The 18,467-nt window shown below is 43.2% G+C and overlaps 2 protein-coding genes across 4 annotated transcripts in view; both read right to left on the bottom strand.

The window, feature by feature from the left end:
* DHX9 (DExH-box helicase 9) overlaps positions 1–7,224 on the bottom strand; it is a 41,979-nt gene extending 34,755 nt beyond the window's left edge. Inside the window, exons 1-3 of the mRNA XM_019976423.2 lie at positions 7,077–7,224; positions 3,429–3,561; positions 2,493–2,633 (exon numbers count right to left, since the gene is read on the bottom strand). Of these exons, the coding sequence (XP_019831982.2) occupies positions 2,493–2,633; positions 3,429–3,539 (252 nt within the window). The 5' untranslated portion in view covers positions 3,540–3,561; positions 7,077–7,224. The remainder of the gene's footprint in view (positions 1–2,492; positions 2,634–3,428; positions 3,562–7,076) is intronic.
* Positions 7,225–15,960: 8,736 nt separating this feature from the next.
* Positions 15,961–18,467, bottom strand: part of NPL (N-acetylneuraminate pyruvate lyase) — a 40,280-nt gene continuing 37,773 nt past the window's right edge. For all 3 annotated transcript variants that reach the window (XM_070768543.1, XM_019976905.2, XM_019976904.2), the window contains exon 12: positions 15,961–18,143. In XM_070768543.1, coding sequence (XP_070624644.1) covers positions 17,959–18,143 — 185 coding nt within the window. In that variant the 3' untranslated portion in view covers positions 15,961–17,958. The remainder of the gene's footprint in view (positions 18,144–18,467) is intronic.

Here is an 18,467-nt window from a genome sequence, read left to right as displayed (position 1 = left end):
ATTTGATGAATTGCAAGAAGGCCAGTGTAGAAGTGAGGGACAAAGTAGAAAATGCATAGCTGGAGCCTTAACGGAAAAGATCTCAATGTGTTACAATGCTAACAAGAAAAAATTGAAAATAGGATACTATTCCTGGTATGGCCCAGTAGCTCCTACTATACTAACTCCTGCAGGTGACATGAACTCCAGGAAAAAAAAAAAAACCCTAAAACTCTCCTCAGCTATACACGGGCACTAAAAAGTGAACAAAATCTGGCAAACTCTAGAAGGAACTTGAAATGAGAAAGCAAAAAATAGAAAGTATAATTCTAGCTTATTACGCCTTTTATTACTAAGGAAGACCATCTCAGACAGCTAAAACTCAACAGAAAACCCAGTCTTTCTGGCCGGAAGTATCAAAGGATAAGAATTTGGGTAAACCAAAGCTGCTAGAAAGTGAGAAAGAAATCCCAGAAAGGAAACAAAGAGGAATCCCAAACTCTGTGTATAAACTTTCCCCAAATCTCTGGCTAACCTTTAAACTATATATACGTAGGAGAGATTTCAAGCCTCCTAGCACAGGATCAGAAAACTGAAGTGAGATTTGAACTATCACTTAAAAGATAGTGCTGGCGCGTAAGTCCGTCTAAATTAACTGCTTGACAACACAATGACAAAATAAATACTTTTTGGAGGTCTAACATTATTTAGTCTCCAAAATATAATAGTCACAATGCCCAGGATATAATGCAAAATCATTTGACATACAAAGAGGAAAAATCTCAAAAGCACAATCAACAGAGCCCAACCCTGAGATGGCCCCGATGCTAGGATTAGCAGTTAAGAATTTTAAAGCAGCTATTGTAACTATGCTCAATGCTATACAAGAAATTCAGTCATATTATGAATGTATGCTTATAATGGATGAAAAGAAATGCCACCAGAAAAACAAAACCTGTTTAAAAAAAAAAGGCAATAAACTTAGAAATAATAAAAAAAGTATCGGCGGGGGGAGGGGGGGTGGAGGTGGGGGTGGGGGTGGGGACTGACGGAACCAACAGAAAACCATCAGTGAACTTGAAGATACTGATTATCTTTAACATAAACTGAACATACACATGAAATCATCCAATCGGAAAATTAGATAAAGGAGGATAAAAAGACTGTCCAGGACCTCCAAAATACTTTCAAAAGGTTTCTCATATAACGTTAACATGAAAGTCCCAGAAAAAGAAGAAGAAAAAATTAAGAAATATCTGGGAAAAAAAAAAAAATAACCAAAAGTTTCCCATATTTGATGAAAGACATAAATTTACAGATTCAAGAATTTCAGCAAACTCCAAGCAGGATGAGTACAAAGAAAACATCATAGCCAAGCTACTGGAAACCAAAGAAAAAAATAAAGCAACCAAAGAAAACACATACAGGCGGAAATGATTTGATTACTGCCCACTTCTCATCAGACAACGGAAGTAAGACAACAGTGCAACATGATCTCTGAAGTGCTCAGAGAAAACTGGCACCTCAGAATTGCGTCATCTTCTATTCAAGGTAAAACAAAAACATTTTTACATAAAAGATATCAAAGAGCTTGCCACCAACAGACCTAGGAAAAGGCTTAAAAAAAACAAAACCAAAACACACAACTAGAATAGGTCATAACACATGGAACAAAGGCCAATGGGTCAAATATTTGAAAAAGAATCAAGGTCGTCTTGTCCAATCTCTTTGTTTCACAGATGGCTCAACCAAACTAATTAAAAATCTTGTAATTATATAGCGGTACACCATACTAGAAAGTAAACTCAATTCCTGGGTAAATGCAATGGAAAGGTAAAAAACATGTATTTTTACCTTTATAAACAAGTTAGATTGGGTTTTTGTATTCTAAAGGTTTTATAAAAACTGGATGTTTCATGTAATACCTAAGGCATCTGCTTAAATCATAATGTGATTTTTTTCATAATTTATGACTTTTTAAAAACATCAGCAATACCACTGTTTTTGTGAAAATTCGAACTTTTACTTTTTAGTTAATAAGTTTATTTTTTAAAACTTTTGCTGCATACACACAATGTAATTAAAAATAATTACGGTATCAAAAACACAAGAATGATATTCTACTGTACCAAATACTATTTTAACTCTAAGAAAATGTCAATGGGAGCAAATGTATCTTAAAATGTTACTGATTTTTATATTGTTTAAAATGTTATTTTTGAAGTACACAAAATACAACAGGCTCTGAAAAATCAGTTTTGAATGAACACAATATGTAAAACCCTAAGACATACAGACTAAAGGGAATCCCCAAGTCAGGTACATAATGAAAATGAAATCCAAATCTTCAGGAAATCATCCCAGTTCTCTGAGAAAACAACTCACCCCCAAGGTTCACTAAGGAACACATCAACATACTATTTGAAAACAACACTGAAAAACTATCACGCTGCGCCTCCATACATGCTGGCTTAGCATAATCTTCTATGTCTCAAGTGCTTGGCCACACTTACCCCAATAGCCGGGACTTCCTCACTCTTTAGTTCATTTATTCGAACCAAGTAGTTAACAAAGTCTCTGGCAGCGTTGCTCTGCGCGTCTTTTTTATTGGTGGAGTTACCCATGCCAGTGTAATTATATCCTTCGACTCGAACCTTCAAGAAAAAAATATACTCAGAGTGTGACCTGGGTAATTTTGGGATTTAAAAAATTCATACCACACTAGACCATTAAGGGATTACAGTTAATTACTGGAAATATACTTTATAAACAGTGAAAATAACACACCTAAAAGAATTCACAGGCTGTCTTATAAAAAATGCTCAATTCATACTGTCCAGTGATAAACTAATCCAAAAGCAAGAATGTTAACTTATGTGGCTCAGATAATCTCTTCTAATACAACATTAAGTTCCACATTAAAATCTGATTTTACAAGACCAAAGAATAAACTACCTGTATTTATTTTAAAGCACTCTGACGTTAAGCAGTTAAGAACGCACCGACTTTCTACTGGAATTAGTAACTAACTAGAGACAGTTAATCCAATTTTTCTAGTCTGCACTACTGGTAGTGCATGAAGTGTGAAAGACACATTGTTCTAATTAGAATAATTTACCTACCACTTGTTTTAAAAGTAACTCTCAGGGAATTCCCTGGCTGTCCAGCGGTTAGGACTCAGTGCTATCACTGCAGGGGGCATCGGTTCCACCCCGGTCAGGGAATTGAGATTCCCCCAAGCTGTGTGGTGCAGCCAAAAGTTTTTTTAAAATGACTGATTTCATATCACTTGAAAATGATTTATAATGCGATAGAAATAGCAGACAAGTCACAATAAAGGACATATCCCAATGTACAACACATTAATATTTCCAAACAGAAAACATTATTCTTTTAATAATAAAATAAGCCTTAAAGTCACATAAATGCAAATGGTATTTTTTTAATACCTCGCACATGAATTTCTGTCTGTTTTTGTTCCCCACTGCTCTGATTTCATATGATGGGGTCATCTTCCTTTTGCCACACCAGGCATACAGAAAATTTTTAACATCACCCATGATTCAACTGTCTTCTTCAGACCTAAGAAACAAGTTAGTTAAAAACAGCATTATTTATAAGAGTAAACAGTGGAAATTACCAATCTGGAAATATCCAATGGCTGAAATTTACTGAAAATCTATATTAAGCACAGGATATTCTACCATGATATTCTATCATGCTGCTATTAACAATGCCTATTAAGAAATGTTAATGATGAAATTGGACCATCACATGTTGTTAAAAAAAAAAAAAAAGCAAATACTAAAGTATAATTTGTACTACACAAAAAGTATGCATAAATAAATCAAGACTGGAAAAGAATTATCCCCCCCCAAATGGTTATCTTTAGGTAACTACATGTGATTTTTACCCTTTCTTAAAAGAGATTTTATGTAATCTCCTTTTTACAAGGGGTACTTTATGTGTTTTATCTAATCCTCACAACTGTGAGAAATATACATGATAGATCCTACTATATCATCATTTTACAGGGGAAGAAACTCTGGCATAACTTCCAAGTTATCCACCGTGGAGGCAAGTTCAAACCCAAACTATTATATTAAGAAATGGTCATCAATTATTTCATATATAAATCCAATAGTTTACCCTCATTTGCACTGTCTCCTAGCAGACTGTCCTCAAAGCTGCAGGCAATATATTGTTCCTGCTGCTGCTGCTAAGTCACTTCAGTCGTGTCCGACTCTGTGTGACCCCACAGAAGGCAGCCACCAGGCTCCCCCATCCCTGGGAGTCTCCAGGCAAGAACACTGGAGTGGGTTGCCATTTCCTTCTCCAATGCATGAAAGTGAAAAGTGAAAGTGAACTCGCTCAGTCGTGTCCAACTCTTCACAACCCCATGGACTGCAGCCTACCAGGCTCCTCCATCCCGGGGATTTTCCAGGCAAGAGTACTGGAGTGGGGTGCCATTGCCTTCTCCACAATATATTGTTAGTAAATCCAAACACCTCCACAATATATTGTTAGTAAATCCAAATACATAAATTAATCAGTACTTAAAATAATTAATGAACCTAAATATTTTATACTAAATCTTTAGGCCTTGATATTCATTAAAATTTGAAAATATTATATCTTCTTGATGTAATATTGCACTTGTTAACATTCTCCCTCTACTCCCCCTATAAGATAGCAAAAGATATTTAGCCTAAGTCTAAAATCTGAATTTAAATTACTAGCTAAGTATCTGAGACTAAATTTAGAACCAGAGAAAATATACCACAAATTCAATTTGCTGTGTTGTGAGAAGAAACCCCATTTCAAGCATTAAGTCTAAGTCTTGTGTCATCAAACTGGACTTAGTATAAAGTTTATTTTGTAGTCACAGTCACCCTGTTGTTCAGTTGATAAGTCATGTCGGACTCTTTTTGACTCCATGGACTGCAGCACACCAGGCAGACAGTCCTCCACTATCTCCTGGAGTTTGCTCAAACTCAAATCCATTGAGTCAGTGATGCCATCCAACCATCTCATCCTCTGCAGCCCCGTTCTCCTTTGCCTTCAATCTTTCCCAGCATCGGGGTCTTTTCCAATGAGTGAGCTCTTAGATGGCCAAACTACTGGAGCTTCAACTTCAGCCCTTCCAATAAATATTCATACTTGATTTCCTTTAGGATGCGGTTTGATCTCCCTGCACTCTTAGGGACTCTCAAGAGTCTTCTCCAGCACCACAATCTGAAAGCATCAATTCCTTAGGGCTCTAACAGTAAAGAATTTGCCTGTAATGCAGGAAACCAGGGTTCAATCCCTGGGTGGGCAAGATCGCCTGGAGAAGGAAATGGCAACCCACTCTAGTATTCTTGCCTGGAGAATAATTCCATGGACAGAGGAGTCTGGTAGGCTACAGTCAATGGGGTCACAAAGAGCTGGAACACAAATGAGTGACTACCATACTCCCACACCCCACACACACACTCACCCCCTTCTTTATGATCCAACTCTCATGTCTGCAGCTGACTATCGGAAAAACCAAGCTTTGATGATGCGGACCTTTGTCTGCCAACTAAGTTAACCCTGGAGACACCCAATCAACGAAAAGCTGTGGAAAGCTAAGGATATCTTCCAACCATGAATAATTAATTAAAAAAACAAGCCCTCAAGGTGAACGAGTAACTTGGAATATGAAGGACTACACTATCAAATTCCTTCTTCCCTCGGTAGTTCCATCTAACTCCATAATATTAAACACCAACTATACCCTGATGATAACCAAATATATACTAAACATTTATAGTCTTTTTAACCTCCAAAACCAAGTTCATCTAACAGACCCATTTAGATGCTACCTTGGCATCTCAGTCAAAACAGAACTTTAAATTTCTTCCCCAAACCTGTTTTTCTTCCCCCCAAGCCCAGTTTTCCCATCTCCCCAAATGGCACCACCATTCACCAAGTTACTGACGGTGTGGGACCTACCCAGTCCCTGAAGATCCTCTATAGCTATCCCTTGTTATGTGCCCGTCGGTACCCTTAAAGGAGCACCCACGTGAACTATTTTACTTAGCCTTTACCACACTGTGCAGAAAAGCATTATTATTATTTCCTTGTTACAGGTGAGTAAACTAAGTCAAGAATAACCTGCCCCAAGAGACAGAGCTCCTAACTGGGGGCCCCAAAATTTCCAGCCAGGTAGTCCACTGCTCATCCACTGCCCACTTCTGCCTCCAAGGCACGTGTCCCATCCATCTCCCTGCTACCCCTCTGCACACCTGCAGTACGGGAATGACGTCCTCAACGATTCCCACTTCCTCCACTCTACTACCCCCGAATCCTTGCTTCCATTAAATTCTCACCACACTCCAGTCACATGGCCTTCTTTGAGTTTCCAACGCCTGCCTGGCCGTTAACACTCACTACTCCCTTCGGCCTCTGCGGTTCTGCTCCCTCCTCCGTCGCTGACGCATCCTCCGCCCCACGGCCGACAGTTCAAAGGTCTACCTCCCCCGGGACGCCTGCCCTCGCCACCCGATCTCAAGTGGCTCTCTCCCTTTACACTAATTCCTCGCGATCTCTTTACGGAAACCTGCAGACGCCTGTTTTCCGACTGCCTCCCCACCCCCACCACAACCCCTGGAAAGGAAGGGCCCGGACGCTGCCTCACTCCTTTACTCTCTGTCTACAGCGGCCGCAGGACAGCGCCTCCGAGACAACAGCCCGTTCTGTGCGGCTTGAACGACCGAAGGGCCCTAAGGCGAGCGCGGCGCCTCGGCGGGCTCACCCCTCCCCCAACCCCACCTTCCCCTCTGCGGCGAGAGCCGCGCCGCCGCGCTAGGCCAGAGGAGGAAGTGCGGCCTGGCCGTTAAGCAGACCCGGCCGGGAAAGGCCGAGCGAACAAGCATGGCAACAACGCGGCTCCCCCCACCCCACCAGCAGCGCAGCGCGGCAGGCAGCGCGCAGCCTGCAATCCGGGAACCCGGCGGGGCGGCGCCCCACCCCCACCCCAACCCGCCACCGCCCGCGCCAGCGAACAAAGCCCGGGGCAGAGCCGCGGGGCCCACGCCGGCCCAACGAAAACCACAAGGCCGTTTCCCCCTTACCCTCGTCTGCTTTCCTGGTGCCCGAGAGCACAGCCCTCTTAGGACCGTCCGTAGCACCGACCTTTAGCGACGGACACCGATAGAGCGAACCGCAACTTGCAAGAAAGCGGCTGCGAAATGGCTGCGATCGCGGCGCCAGGGGGCGGGGCCAGCGCTCTGCGCATGCGCAGAAAGCGAGCTGGGGGCGGGGAGCGGCCCACGCCGCCGCGAGGGGAGGGCGGGGCTGCGGCTACGTAGCGGCCGTTAGCTTCTGGTCGCCTGGGAGATGGGGCTGCCAATGGCGCCCGCGGTCCCGGCCTGGCTTTCTTCTGTAGCAGAGCCACTTCCTGTTTGAAAGTTTGGGGGACTTGGGGGGCCCGGTAGCATTTTAATGTATCAAAATGTTTTGCAGCTTTTGTCATAGGGCCCTGTGGTAGATGAGGTGCCCTTCCAAGACAGAACTGAAATGTTAGGTGCTAAATTTATAGGGGTTTTGTTTTAGTTCCTAAGGCTTGTCCAACTCTTCGCGATACCTTGGACGGTAGCCCGCCAAGCTCCTCTGTCCATGGGATTTCCCAGGCCAGAATACTGGAGTGGGTTGCATTTCCTTCTTCGGACCCAGGGATGGAACCGGTGTCACCTGCATTGCCAGGCGAGTTCTTTTCCTGGTGAACTACCAGGCAGGACCTCAGAGGCTTGTTGCTGCTGCTGCTGCTGCTAAGTCGCTGCAGACGTGTCCGACTCTGTGCGACCCCATAGACGGCAGCCCACCAGGACCCCCCGTCCCTGGGATTCTCCAGGCAAGAACACTGGAGTGGGTTGCCATTTCCTTCTCCAATGCATGAAAGTGAAAAGCGAAAGTGAAGTCGCTCAGTCCTGTCCGACTCTTAGCGACCCCATGGACTGCAGCCTACCAGGCTCCTCCATCCATGGGATTTTCCAGGCAAGAGTACTGGAGTAGGGTGCCATTGCCTTCTCCGAAGAGGCTTGTTAGGGTAGTTAAACTAGACACCATGTGAAGTGGGCTTATTGTGTGTTCCTGACACACAGTAGGTGTTCAACAGATACTGTTGTAGTCATTCAAATACTCTTTACAGGAATGTCTCCTAAGAGAAATAATTTCAATGAAGGCAGGAACTCTGCCTGGCTCGCTCAGGCCACTCACTGTTAACAGAGTCCAAGAATACTCTGCCCGCTACATGGACAGGCCAAAGAATCGGAGAGGAGGGGCTGAAGCAAGGAATATGACTTTATGTTCAGAGAGTTGACTGGTCAAGAAGATGGCAGACAAATGACTCAAGATTGGGGGAGGTGAAGAAACAAAGTAGAAAGGCCATTAATCTTGCAACTGTCTCCTAGAAAGAGAAGCCTCAAACAGGGATGTGTTCATTTCCTTCCTGCCATCTACAGATGGACAGGGTTCTTGAACAAAGACACTTTAACAGGCAGAGGGGCAGGATTCTCTGAGGCAGGCCATTATGTATGATTATAACAACAAAAGCAACTAAAAGCAAGTCAAATAGTTCCAAAGTGGAGTCAGAACTGGTTTTTCCCTGCTACAACTGGGGTACGTATCACATGCTTACTAAAATGAATAGATTAAAACCTGTAAGGTTGTTTTAGCTCAAACTGGATATCCTTTTGTCTTCAGTCTTTGGAATAATTTGTATTGTTAACTCTTGTATTAGTCACTTAAATTTTTGAACTCTAGTGCTTCCCACAGAGTCAATAGTACAGAATATTTCAAGTTGGGATTGTTCCAGAGAACCCAGACTAATCAATTATCTGACCCCATCATACCTACCATCCTTATTTTTCACCTCTTTCACTAAGTTTTTTTCCTAACTCTTCTAGCTCACTGTGGTTAATCCCTTGTTTTAGTATTTCTCCTATGATTAGAATAACACAGCATTTACTCAATCTTATTTTCCTCATGGGTTTGCTGTCTTCAACTAAAAACAAAACCATTCAGGGAAACACCTTAATCTTTTGTTTCTTTGTCTCTTTCAGGGTGTAACCGAGCAGGATGCCATGGGAGCTTCTGGGGACGGGCCTTCCCCCAAATGTTCCCCCAAAGCTCCTCTGAAGTACCTAGACAATACTGTTTGATGCACATTTCCTGAGTTGCTTTGCAGACGTAAAAAACCTCCTCTCTCCAGCAAATGGAAGATATTATGACCATGAGTCAATTGGAGCCTAAGGACCAATTTTTTTAAACCCTGTGACACCACCCTCACCATCAGCCAATCAGAGAATTGTGACAAGCTGATCGCAGACTGCCCCCTCCCATCTGGTTTGTAAAAGAGCTTTGCAAGAGCTCAGGGCTTTTAAGGCATAAGCTTCCTGTCTCCTTGAATGACCTTGCAGTAAACTTTTCTCTGCTGCAAACTCCGACTCTTCAGTTTGTTTGGCTTCACTGTCAGGCACACAAACTTGCATTACAAGGGTACTTAAACCAGCAGTGTTTTGTTTTGTTTTGTTCATTTTATGATAAGGGAAACCCAACTAGCATAAATGGATTACAGGTATTTTCTTGTAGATAAAGAACACAGCATTTTTATTACCAATGTTTTGAACTCATATAGTCTGGTAGATGGATTACATATATCTGTTTCATTCTTTTCTTGGAGACTGTCTCTTATTCTTTCAATTGAGAGTAGTTCTTGTCTTTTCATTTTACTTACATTTCTCTGTGTCTATAAATTTAGGTGAAACAGTTATCTTGTGGTCTTGAATAGGTGTTTGTTTGTGGGACCATCCCTATATAGACTGTGTGCCCAGTGTCTTTGATGTGAGCGCTGGATCTGATGTGACAGCAGCCACATCTTTTCTCAGGGTGGGCCTGCCACCATCACCTTGATAAAGGGGGTCATGGTTGGTGCTGAAGTAGCTAGAGCCTGTGCAGGGTGTGAGGTGGGACTCTGTACAGCGGCTGTCACCACACTGGCAGTGTTCTCCTGAGTTGCTCGAGCCAAAGCCCTGGGGGTTGGACTCAGGCTGGCTTTGCTTCGTTTAAGTTTATATCTTTGAAATTTTTTATTGAAGTGAAGTGGAAGTCTCTCAGTCACATCTGACTCTTTGCGACCCCATGGCCTATACAGTCCATGGAATTCTCCAGGCCTGAATACTGGAGTGGGTAGCCTTTCCCTTCTCCAGGGGATCTTCCCAACCCAGGAGTCAAACCCAAGTCTCCTGTTTTGCAGGCGGATTCTTTACCAGTTGAGAAGCCCAAGAATACTAGAGTGGGTAGCCTAGCCCTTCTCCAGCGGATCTTCACGACCCAGGAATCGAACCGGGGTCTCCTGCACTGCAGGTGGATTCTTTACCGCCCCTAAGTGTGTATATCTTTACTTCTCCCCATACTGAAGCCTTTGCCTCAAAGCGGGGGAGTGGTGAAGTAAGAAAGGCTTGTGTGTGCTGCCTGTGTAGGCATCTGTGGCTCTGCTCAGAAGCAGCCCAGAGTCATGTCTTATCCCGTGTTGCAGCCATCCCATATAAATGCAAAGCTGTGGTATGGAGTGAGTGGGCCAGAGCATTCACCAGGTCGCGACCAGGAGCCATGGTGGTTTTAAGTGACCATGCTGCTGTCAGAAATCTGGGTGGGCTTTAGTGGCACCATTTGAGTGAGTGCCAACAACGGCCACTGTTGCCCCACCCAGACCACACCCCAGGCCCCTGGATTGCCTCTGCATCTTTAGATCAAGTCTTTCCCAGGTCCTGGGGCACTAGGTTCATTGCCAAGCTGTGCTGTGGAGTATGTGGGGCTTGAGTGTTCTCTTAGCTCAGACTAGTGTTAATTGCTCAGTCATGTCTGACTCTTTGTAACCCCATGAACTGTAGCCTGCCAGGTTCCTCTGTCCATGGAATTCTCCAGGCAAGAATACTGGAGTGAATTGCATTTCCTCCTCCAGGGGATCTTCCCGACCCATGGATCAAACCCTGGTCTCTTGCATTGGCAGGTGGATTCTTCACCACCTGAAACATCAGGGAAGCCAGCTCAGATTAGGGATAGCAGCAAAGAAGCAACCACTAGGGCAGACCTCTTTCCACCCTGTCTGATGGCAGACCAGTACCTGCACACTCCTCATGAATGGAATCTAGTCTTCCCCAGCTTCTTTATCTGTCCTAGTGGTCCTCCAAGCAGCCAAAGGGGCTTGTCTGTTCCGGGCAGGACCCCAGGACTGGGGTGCCCAGTCTGTGGCTTCACCTGCTCACTCCCCAGGGCCACCTGTGTGATTCCCCTTTACCCCTTGTCCCCTCCCAAGGTCACAGGTCTCCACTCCAAGCTTTTCTTCCCAATTATATGGGAGTCTTTCTTGCAGCCTTAGTTGTTTAGTTTTTCTGCCAATTTTCAGTTAGTTTTCTGTAACAGTTGTTCCACGTGGAGACGTATTTTTGACTCATTTGAGTAACAGGGAAGAATAAAATCTGATTTCCTGTTCCATCTGTTTCTTTTACTCTAACCTTTGCTTTCCATTGCTTTTGTTTCTATAATCACTAAGAAGATGCTGCCTGAAGTTATAAGCGTACATCGTGGCCTCGGGGAACACCTGCCCCTCTGCCAGAATGTTAAAATGTCTTTATTCAGCTCATAGGGAAACATCCTGACCCTGTCCACCTGTGAATGGCTGCAGAAAAAAAGGAATTAACACTTTCCCTAATGGAGGCTGTACAAAGGAGATACTTTGCAAGACTTACTGCCTTTTCACTTTACTTCCTCACCTTCTCTCCTCTGTTCTATAAAAGAAGCTAGCATCCAGACCCCGTAAAACATCTTGGACTCTAGTCCGCCACCTTCTCGGATGCCTGGTTTTCTGAGTAAAATCGCTACACCTTGCCTCAGCACCTTGTCTCCTGATCATTGGCCTGTTGTGCAGCAAGCAGACTTGGACTTGGTAACATTTGCAGAGGGAAGTAAGCTCTGTTATCTTCTTAGTTTGTCATCTTGATCCTCATCCCATGGTGAGAATATTTAGACCATGGAATTAGGCAAATGCTACACCCCACCCCCACCCCCCCACCCAATCTTCTGCCAGAGTCAATTGTTAACCATTTATCAGCTCACCTCTGGCCTTGGTCCGGGCAAGTCCTTCAGCTGCCCTGTGTTTAATCTTCCCTTCCCTTGAACCAGGGGTGAATTAGATGCTAGTCTTTCAGCTCCAGCCTCCTGCCCTGCAGCTTAGGCAGGCGATGGTGAGTCATGCTACTTCTGAGCTGCCCTAGAGAGCCCGTGTCCTGAGCCTGGGGCTCAGTGACAAGGTGATTGGGAATGGAACCTCACATGGTACTCAACTTCTGAGGTTCCAGGGCTTTCCAAGCTTGCAAGATGACTCCAGGGGTAATTGAAAGACCCTGGTCCTTTGGGGACTGGTGACACCTGCCAACTGCCCGTTTCCCTCTGAGCTTTAACATTCTCCTCTGAGAAAGAGACTTCTGAAGCAGATCTTCTCTGAACATCACCACCCCTCACATTTGAGGCTTTTGGAGTTCCTCCGAGCACAGCTCTGCTCCCATGTCTCCAATCCCTCCATCTCAGACTCCTATGAAGCTCCCTCTGTAAGCGCACCGAATGCCAGTCATGCCCAGGTTCTGTTCTCAGCACTCTATATACACTCTGCCTGGACTATCTTACATGCTTTCCACTACCATCTATGTGTGAATGAATACCCTCTAAACTTCAATCTCCTATCCAAACTTTCTTTTGAACTTCAGATCATAGGTAAATGCTTGGTGAACCTCTCTCCTTAACGTCCCCCAGGCTTTTGAGTCTCGGGTCTCAATCCTGATTCTTTTATCATTGGAGTAGGCAGCCTTCAATATGGCCAACAACGATCCTTTCCTCCTGGCATATGAACCCTGTGTAGTCCCATCCTACACTGTTACTAGGACTGGTCTTTTTGACTAAAGCACACAGAATGGGATAGTAAGCCACTTCTGAGATTGCTTTAAAAGACTGTGGCTTCTGTTTTGAGTTTTGGCTCACTTGTGTGCCATGTCTATCTTTCGGATCACTCTCATATCTTTCTGGAGTAAGAAAGCTGCCATAGTGTCATGAGAAACTGAAGTCTCTGGCCAACAGCCAGCAAGGAACAGAGGCCTGCCCAGCTACGTAAGTGAACCCAGAAGTGAGTTCTTTGGCTCCAGTTCAACCTTGAGAGGAATAAAGCTCTAGCCAACGGCTTGACTGCAATTTTTTCAAAGACTTTGTACCAGAATCATCCAGTTAAGCTGCTCCTAGATTCCTAACCCTCAGAAACTACATGAGTTAATGTTTCCAATGTTAAACTGTTACATTTATGGGTGATTTATTACATGAAATAAATAACAAATACAAGTGCAATTGTCCCTTAGTATCCATAGGGGATTGGTCCCAGGACCCTCCCAGATACCAATCTATGGAGACTCACCAGTCTCTAAATAAATGGCACAGTATTTGCATAAAACCTATAGGATATACTTCTGTATATTTTAATCATCTCTAGATTTCTAATAACTACAATGTATGTGCTATGTAAATAGTTGTAAATACAATGTAAATGTTATGTAGTTATCTGCTGCTGCTGCTGCTAAGTCGCTTTAGTCGTGTCCGACTCTGTGCGACCCCATAGACGGCAGCCCACCAGGCTCCCCTGTCCCTGGGATTCTCCAGGCAAGAACACTGGAGTGGGTTGCCATTTCCTTCTCCAATGCATGAAAGTGAAAAGTGAAAGTGAAGTCGCTCAGTCGTGTCCGACTCCCAGACCCCATGGACTGCAGCCCACCAGGCTCCTCCGTCCATGGGATTTTCCAGGCAAGAGTACTGGAGTGGGGTGCCATTGCCTTCTCCAATGTAGTTACCAGTATGTGGCATATTCAAGTTTTGCTTTTTGGAACCTTCTGGAATTTTTTTTTGCAATATTTTTCTTCTGTATTTGGTTGAATCCTTGGATACAGAGATATCTTGCAGATACAGAGTGCCAGTTGTATCTTCCGTATCTAGTTTCTGTTCATTGTTTTTTCTAAATATCTTTTATTCCACTCTCTCCCCTCCATCACTGCTGCCACTTCCTTAGTTTGAGTCTCCACCACTGGTTACCTATTGCAATAGGCCACCTAATGGTTTCCCTATTCCCAGTCTGTCTTTTAATCTACTCATCACACCGCTTCAAGAGTGACATTTTTAAAACAAAAAGTCATGTCACATACCTTCCCAGCCCACAAACACATTCAGTTCAGTTCAGCTGCTCAGTCATGTCCAACTCTTTACGACCTCAAGGACAGTAGCATGCCAGGCCTCCCTGTCCATCACCAACTGCCAGACTTTATTCAAACTCATGTCCATTGAGTCAGTGATGCCATTCAACCATCTAATCCTTTGTCATCCCCTTCTCCTCCTACCTTCAATCTTTCCCAGTATTAGGGTCTTTTCCAATGAATCAGTTCTTCGCATCAGGTGGCCAAAGTATTGGAGTTTCAGCTTCAACATCAGTCCTTCCAATGAATTTTCAGGACTTATTTCTTTTAGGACAGACTGGCTGGATCTCCTTGCAGTCCAAGGGACTCTCAAGGGTCTTCTCCAATACCACAGTTCAAAAGCATCAATTCTTTGGTGCTCAGCTTTCTTTATAGTCCAACTCTCACATCCATACATGACCACTGGAAAAACCATAGCCTTGACTAGACGGACCTTTGTTGGCAAAGGAATGTCTCTGCTTTTGAATATGCTATCTAGGTTGGTCATAACTTTCCTTCCAAGGAGCAAGCGTCTTTTAATTTCATGGCTGCAGTCACCATCTGCAGTGATTTTGGAGCCCCAAAAAATAAAGTCTGACACTGTTTCCACTGTTTCCCCATCTATTTGCCATGAAGTGATGGGACCAGATGCCATGATCTTAGTTTTCTGAATGGTGAGTTTTAAGCCAACTTTTCATTCTCCCCTTTCACTTTCATCAAGAGGCTCTAATTCTTCTTCGCTTTCTGCCATAAGGGTGGTGTCATCTGCTTATCTGAGGTTATTGATATTACTCCCGGCAATCTTGATTCCAGCTTGTGCTTCATCCAGCCCAGTGTTTCTCATGATGTACTGCACATATAAGGAAGCCCCATAAATACTTCAAATCTTTCAGTGATGGTAACTTTTAAAATCTATGTCTCTTTGACATGGTTGTTCCTCTAAAGTCACTTAGCAAAAGGCATTCTCTTATTGTATTTGCCACTGTTCCAAACAGTGATACATAGGTCATTCAAGAGTCCGTAGATATTTTCCATTCCCCATCTGCTACTGTTAGAAGCACAGTCAAAACTTTGCAACCTAGGAAAAAATCTGAGAGTGGAATTGTGATCTGATCTCTGATGATAATAAATGGCAATTTCTATATCACTTCTTGGGTTTTGTATCTTTTTCAACTTTATTTTGCCAGCTATTGAGTTAGCGGTTTAGCAGCAATGCCATGTTTCTCTCTGGTGTATAAAGAACACACATTGGGGGCTTCCCTGGTGGCTCAGTGGTAAAGAATCTGTCTGCCAATGCAGGAGACACAGGTTCAATCCCTGGTCCAGGAAGATTTTGCATGGCCTCGGAGCAACTAAGCCTGTGCTCCACAACTACTGAGCCTGGATGCCTAGAACCTGTGCTCTGCAACAAGAGATAGCATTGAAACGAAAAGCCCATGCAGCACAACAAAGAGTAGCCCCTACTGCAACCAGAGAAAGCATGTGCAAAGCAGCAAAGACCCAGCACAGCCAAAAATAAGAAATAAAATGAAAATTATTAAAAACAACAACAACAACATAACAAAGTTTAAAGTCAGCCTTGGTCATTTGTTTAACCATCATCTTTCTCTTTGTGTTCACAAGATCTCATTAATCGTGTTAAAAGCTCTCCAAGTGCTAATTTCAGATGAGCAAAAAAAGAAAAACAGAGCTCTTTGCTTAATGGATATCCAGCATTTATTTTCACTGAAAAATTAATTTGGCCTTAGTATCATTAAATAGGGATATGACATCCTCAGAAATAAACATTAACAAAAAACCTCACTTTTCTTCTTCTGGAAGTTAACAGCTATACAGAGAAGTTTCAATGAGGTAGAATATAAGCTCACATAAGCAACTGTGGTTCAATTTCTAATTTAGATACCTTATTCCTAAAGAAGACAGAAATATGAGAAAACAGTATGTGTTATTCCTGGGCAAAAAAGGAGTGTTGTTGTTCAGTCACTAAGTCATATCTGACTCTTTGTGACCTCATGGACTGCAGCATGCCAGGCTCCTCTATCCTCCACTATATCCTGGAGTTTGCTCAAATTCATGTCCATTGAGTCGGCAAAAGGAGGGAGGAGATATAAATATAACAACTGTTACCTACCCAACCAATTTTTAAAAGGGTTAGCAAAGATAACTGAATCCATTGTTCATTTTGAATTCTCATTTTGAACAAGTTTTCTTGTTAATTTAAAAAATTAAAAAACAGCATAAACTGATACGAATTTCAAACAGTTCTCTTCTGCAGACTCATCAGACAGGAAACAAAATGAAACCCTAGGTAGTTACTAGATTGGATAATCAAGTTTAAAAGCATTAGGGATTAACCATCAATAGACTTTGTTGCTATAAACCACACACCTGGGTTTGTTACAGAGGAGGCTGAGCAGCCAATTATACATTTCAGGAAAAAAAGAAGTAAAGGGTGTGTAGAGAAAGTTAAAGTGAGATCTTTGCTGCTGCTGCTAAGTCGCTTCAGTCGTGTCCAACTCTATGCGACCTCATGATGGCAGCCCATCAGGCTCCGCTGTCCCTGGGATTCTCCAGGCAAGAACACTGGAGTGGGTTGCCATTTCCTTCTCCAATGCATGAAAGTGAAAAGTGAAAGTGAAGTTGCTCAGTCGTGTCCGACTCTTAGCGACCCCATGGACTGGAGCCCACCAGGCTCCTCCGTCCGTGGGATTTTCCAGGCAAGAGTACTGGAGTGGGGTGCCATTGCCTTGGGTCCTCCCTAAACTTTTTATCACTGAAAAGTGACTGCTTGAAAATGCAACTGGAAAATGAAAGTAAGTAGCCACTGGGCTCACTGCAGAAGGGACTCTGGTTTTCACTGCCAATAATTCAGTGCACTGTTGGGGGACACTTTCTCCCCAGTGAGGAAAGGAGGAAGTTGCAGTGCCCAGAGCAGAGATCTTTGGTTCTGTGAAACTCTGAGCTTTAAGAAGTTCTCTACAGCAGCAAGTAGACATGAATTCATCTTTTCGGAAGGCCTCCCCTTTGTTATGTGAAAACCACCCAAATAGCCCTTTATTATAGTAACTGAAGCAAGTCTTCACCTAACCCAAAGTTTTTGGGGAAAATTGTGACACTGTAATTAATCTGCAAGAAGATATACTGAGTTAGACTGAGCAGCCAAGTGAACTGATATGTTAATAATTGTGCATAGTTGAGTTATGTTGTTAGATGTAATTGTAATTGGCATTACAGTTAGAATATCTGCCTAAATGCAATCACTCAGAGTTGTCCTAGATTACAAATGAATATTTATTAAAATGAAAGTATATTGTAGTAGTTTAAAATTAGAAAACTTTAAAATAGAATTAAGAACCAGGAATTAAGATAATGGGAGCTCCTGAAGGCAAATGGAATTAATCAAGTACAGTTTTCCTCTTGATTTGATCTCATCCACATATGCAAAAATTTCTCTACAAAAATTTTGTGAAATATTGAATGATTTAGGGCTATGACTCCTTTTGAAGTTTTTGCCCTTTCACAAATAAAAACTTTTAAAAGATCATAGTAGGTATTTAAATACTTGTTGACTGCTGTAAGATTTCATTTGCTAGGAAGGTTGAGTTCAAGCTCATCTAAAAAGTCTTTGAGAAATAAATGCTGTATTCAAGGTGCATTATATTTCAATGTACACACCCTGATTTGATAGACACTAGCTACAAGCTTCCATATTTCCATCCTTTAAATCAGTGCAAGAAAGGAAATCTAGGCTTTTCAGTTTAGCTTCTGCATTATCAGTAAACTCCCTGGAGGCTTTCTGTAGCGGAAGACGGGGTGGGCCCATTGGAATCCCGGAGACAAGGGTCATGATGGCTTTGGTCTGCGACACTCCAAAACCTAGGAAAAATAAACAGGAAACATGGCTGGGACAGTTCACTTTGCCACAAACATTCCAGAGAAGAGATCATATTCTTACAGTGATTCCTAGCACAGGATAAAATGGAACTAAAAGATGGGGTATTTCTGTCAATACGGCAGATTGAGCAGATGCAGGAAGTCCCTGCATGCATGCTCAGGGGCCTCAGTGGACTACAGCCCACCAGGCTCCTCTGTCCATGGGATTGATTCTCCAGGCAAGAATACTGGAGTGGGTTGCCATGCCCTCTCTAGGAGATCTTCCTGACCCAGGGGCTGAACCTGGGTCTCTTGGTGTCTACCCCC

The sequence above is a fragment of the Bos indicus genome, chromosome 16 (genome assembly GCF_029378745.1).
Source record: "Bos indicus isolate NIAB-ARS_2022 breed Sahiwal x Tharparkar chromosome 16, NIAB-ARS_B.indTharparkar_mat_pri_1.0, whole genome shotgun sequence".
NCBI classification, from domain to species: Eukaryota; Metazoa; Chordata; class Mammalia; order Artiodactyla; family Bovidae; genus Bos; species Bos indicus.
The sequence above is the reverse complement of the archived record's forward strand: the minus strand, read 5'-3'. Positions and strand labels throughout refer to the sequence as shown.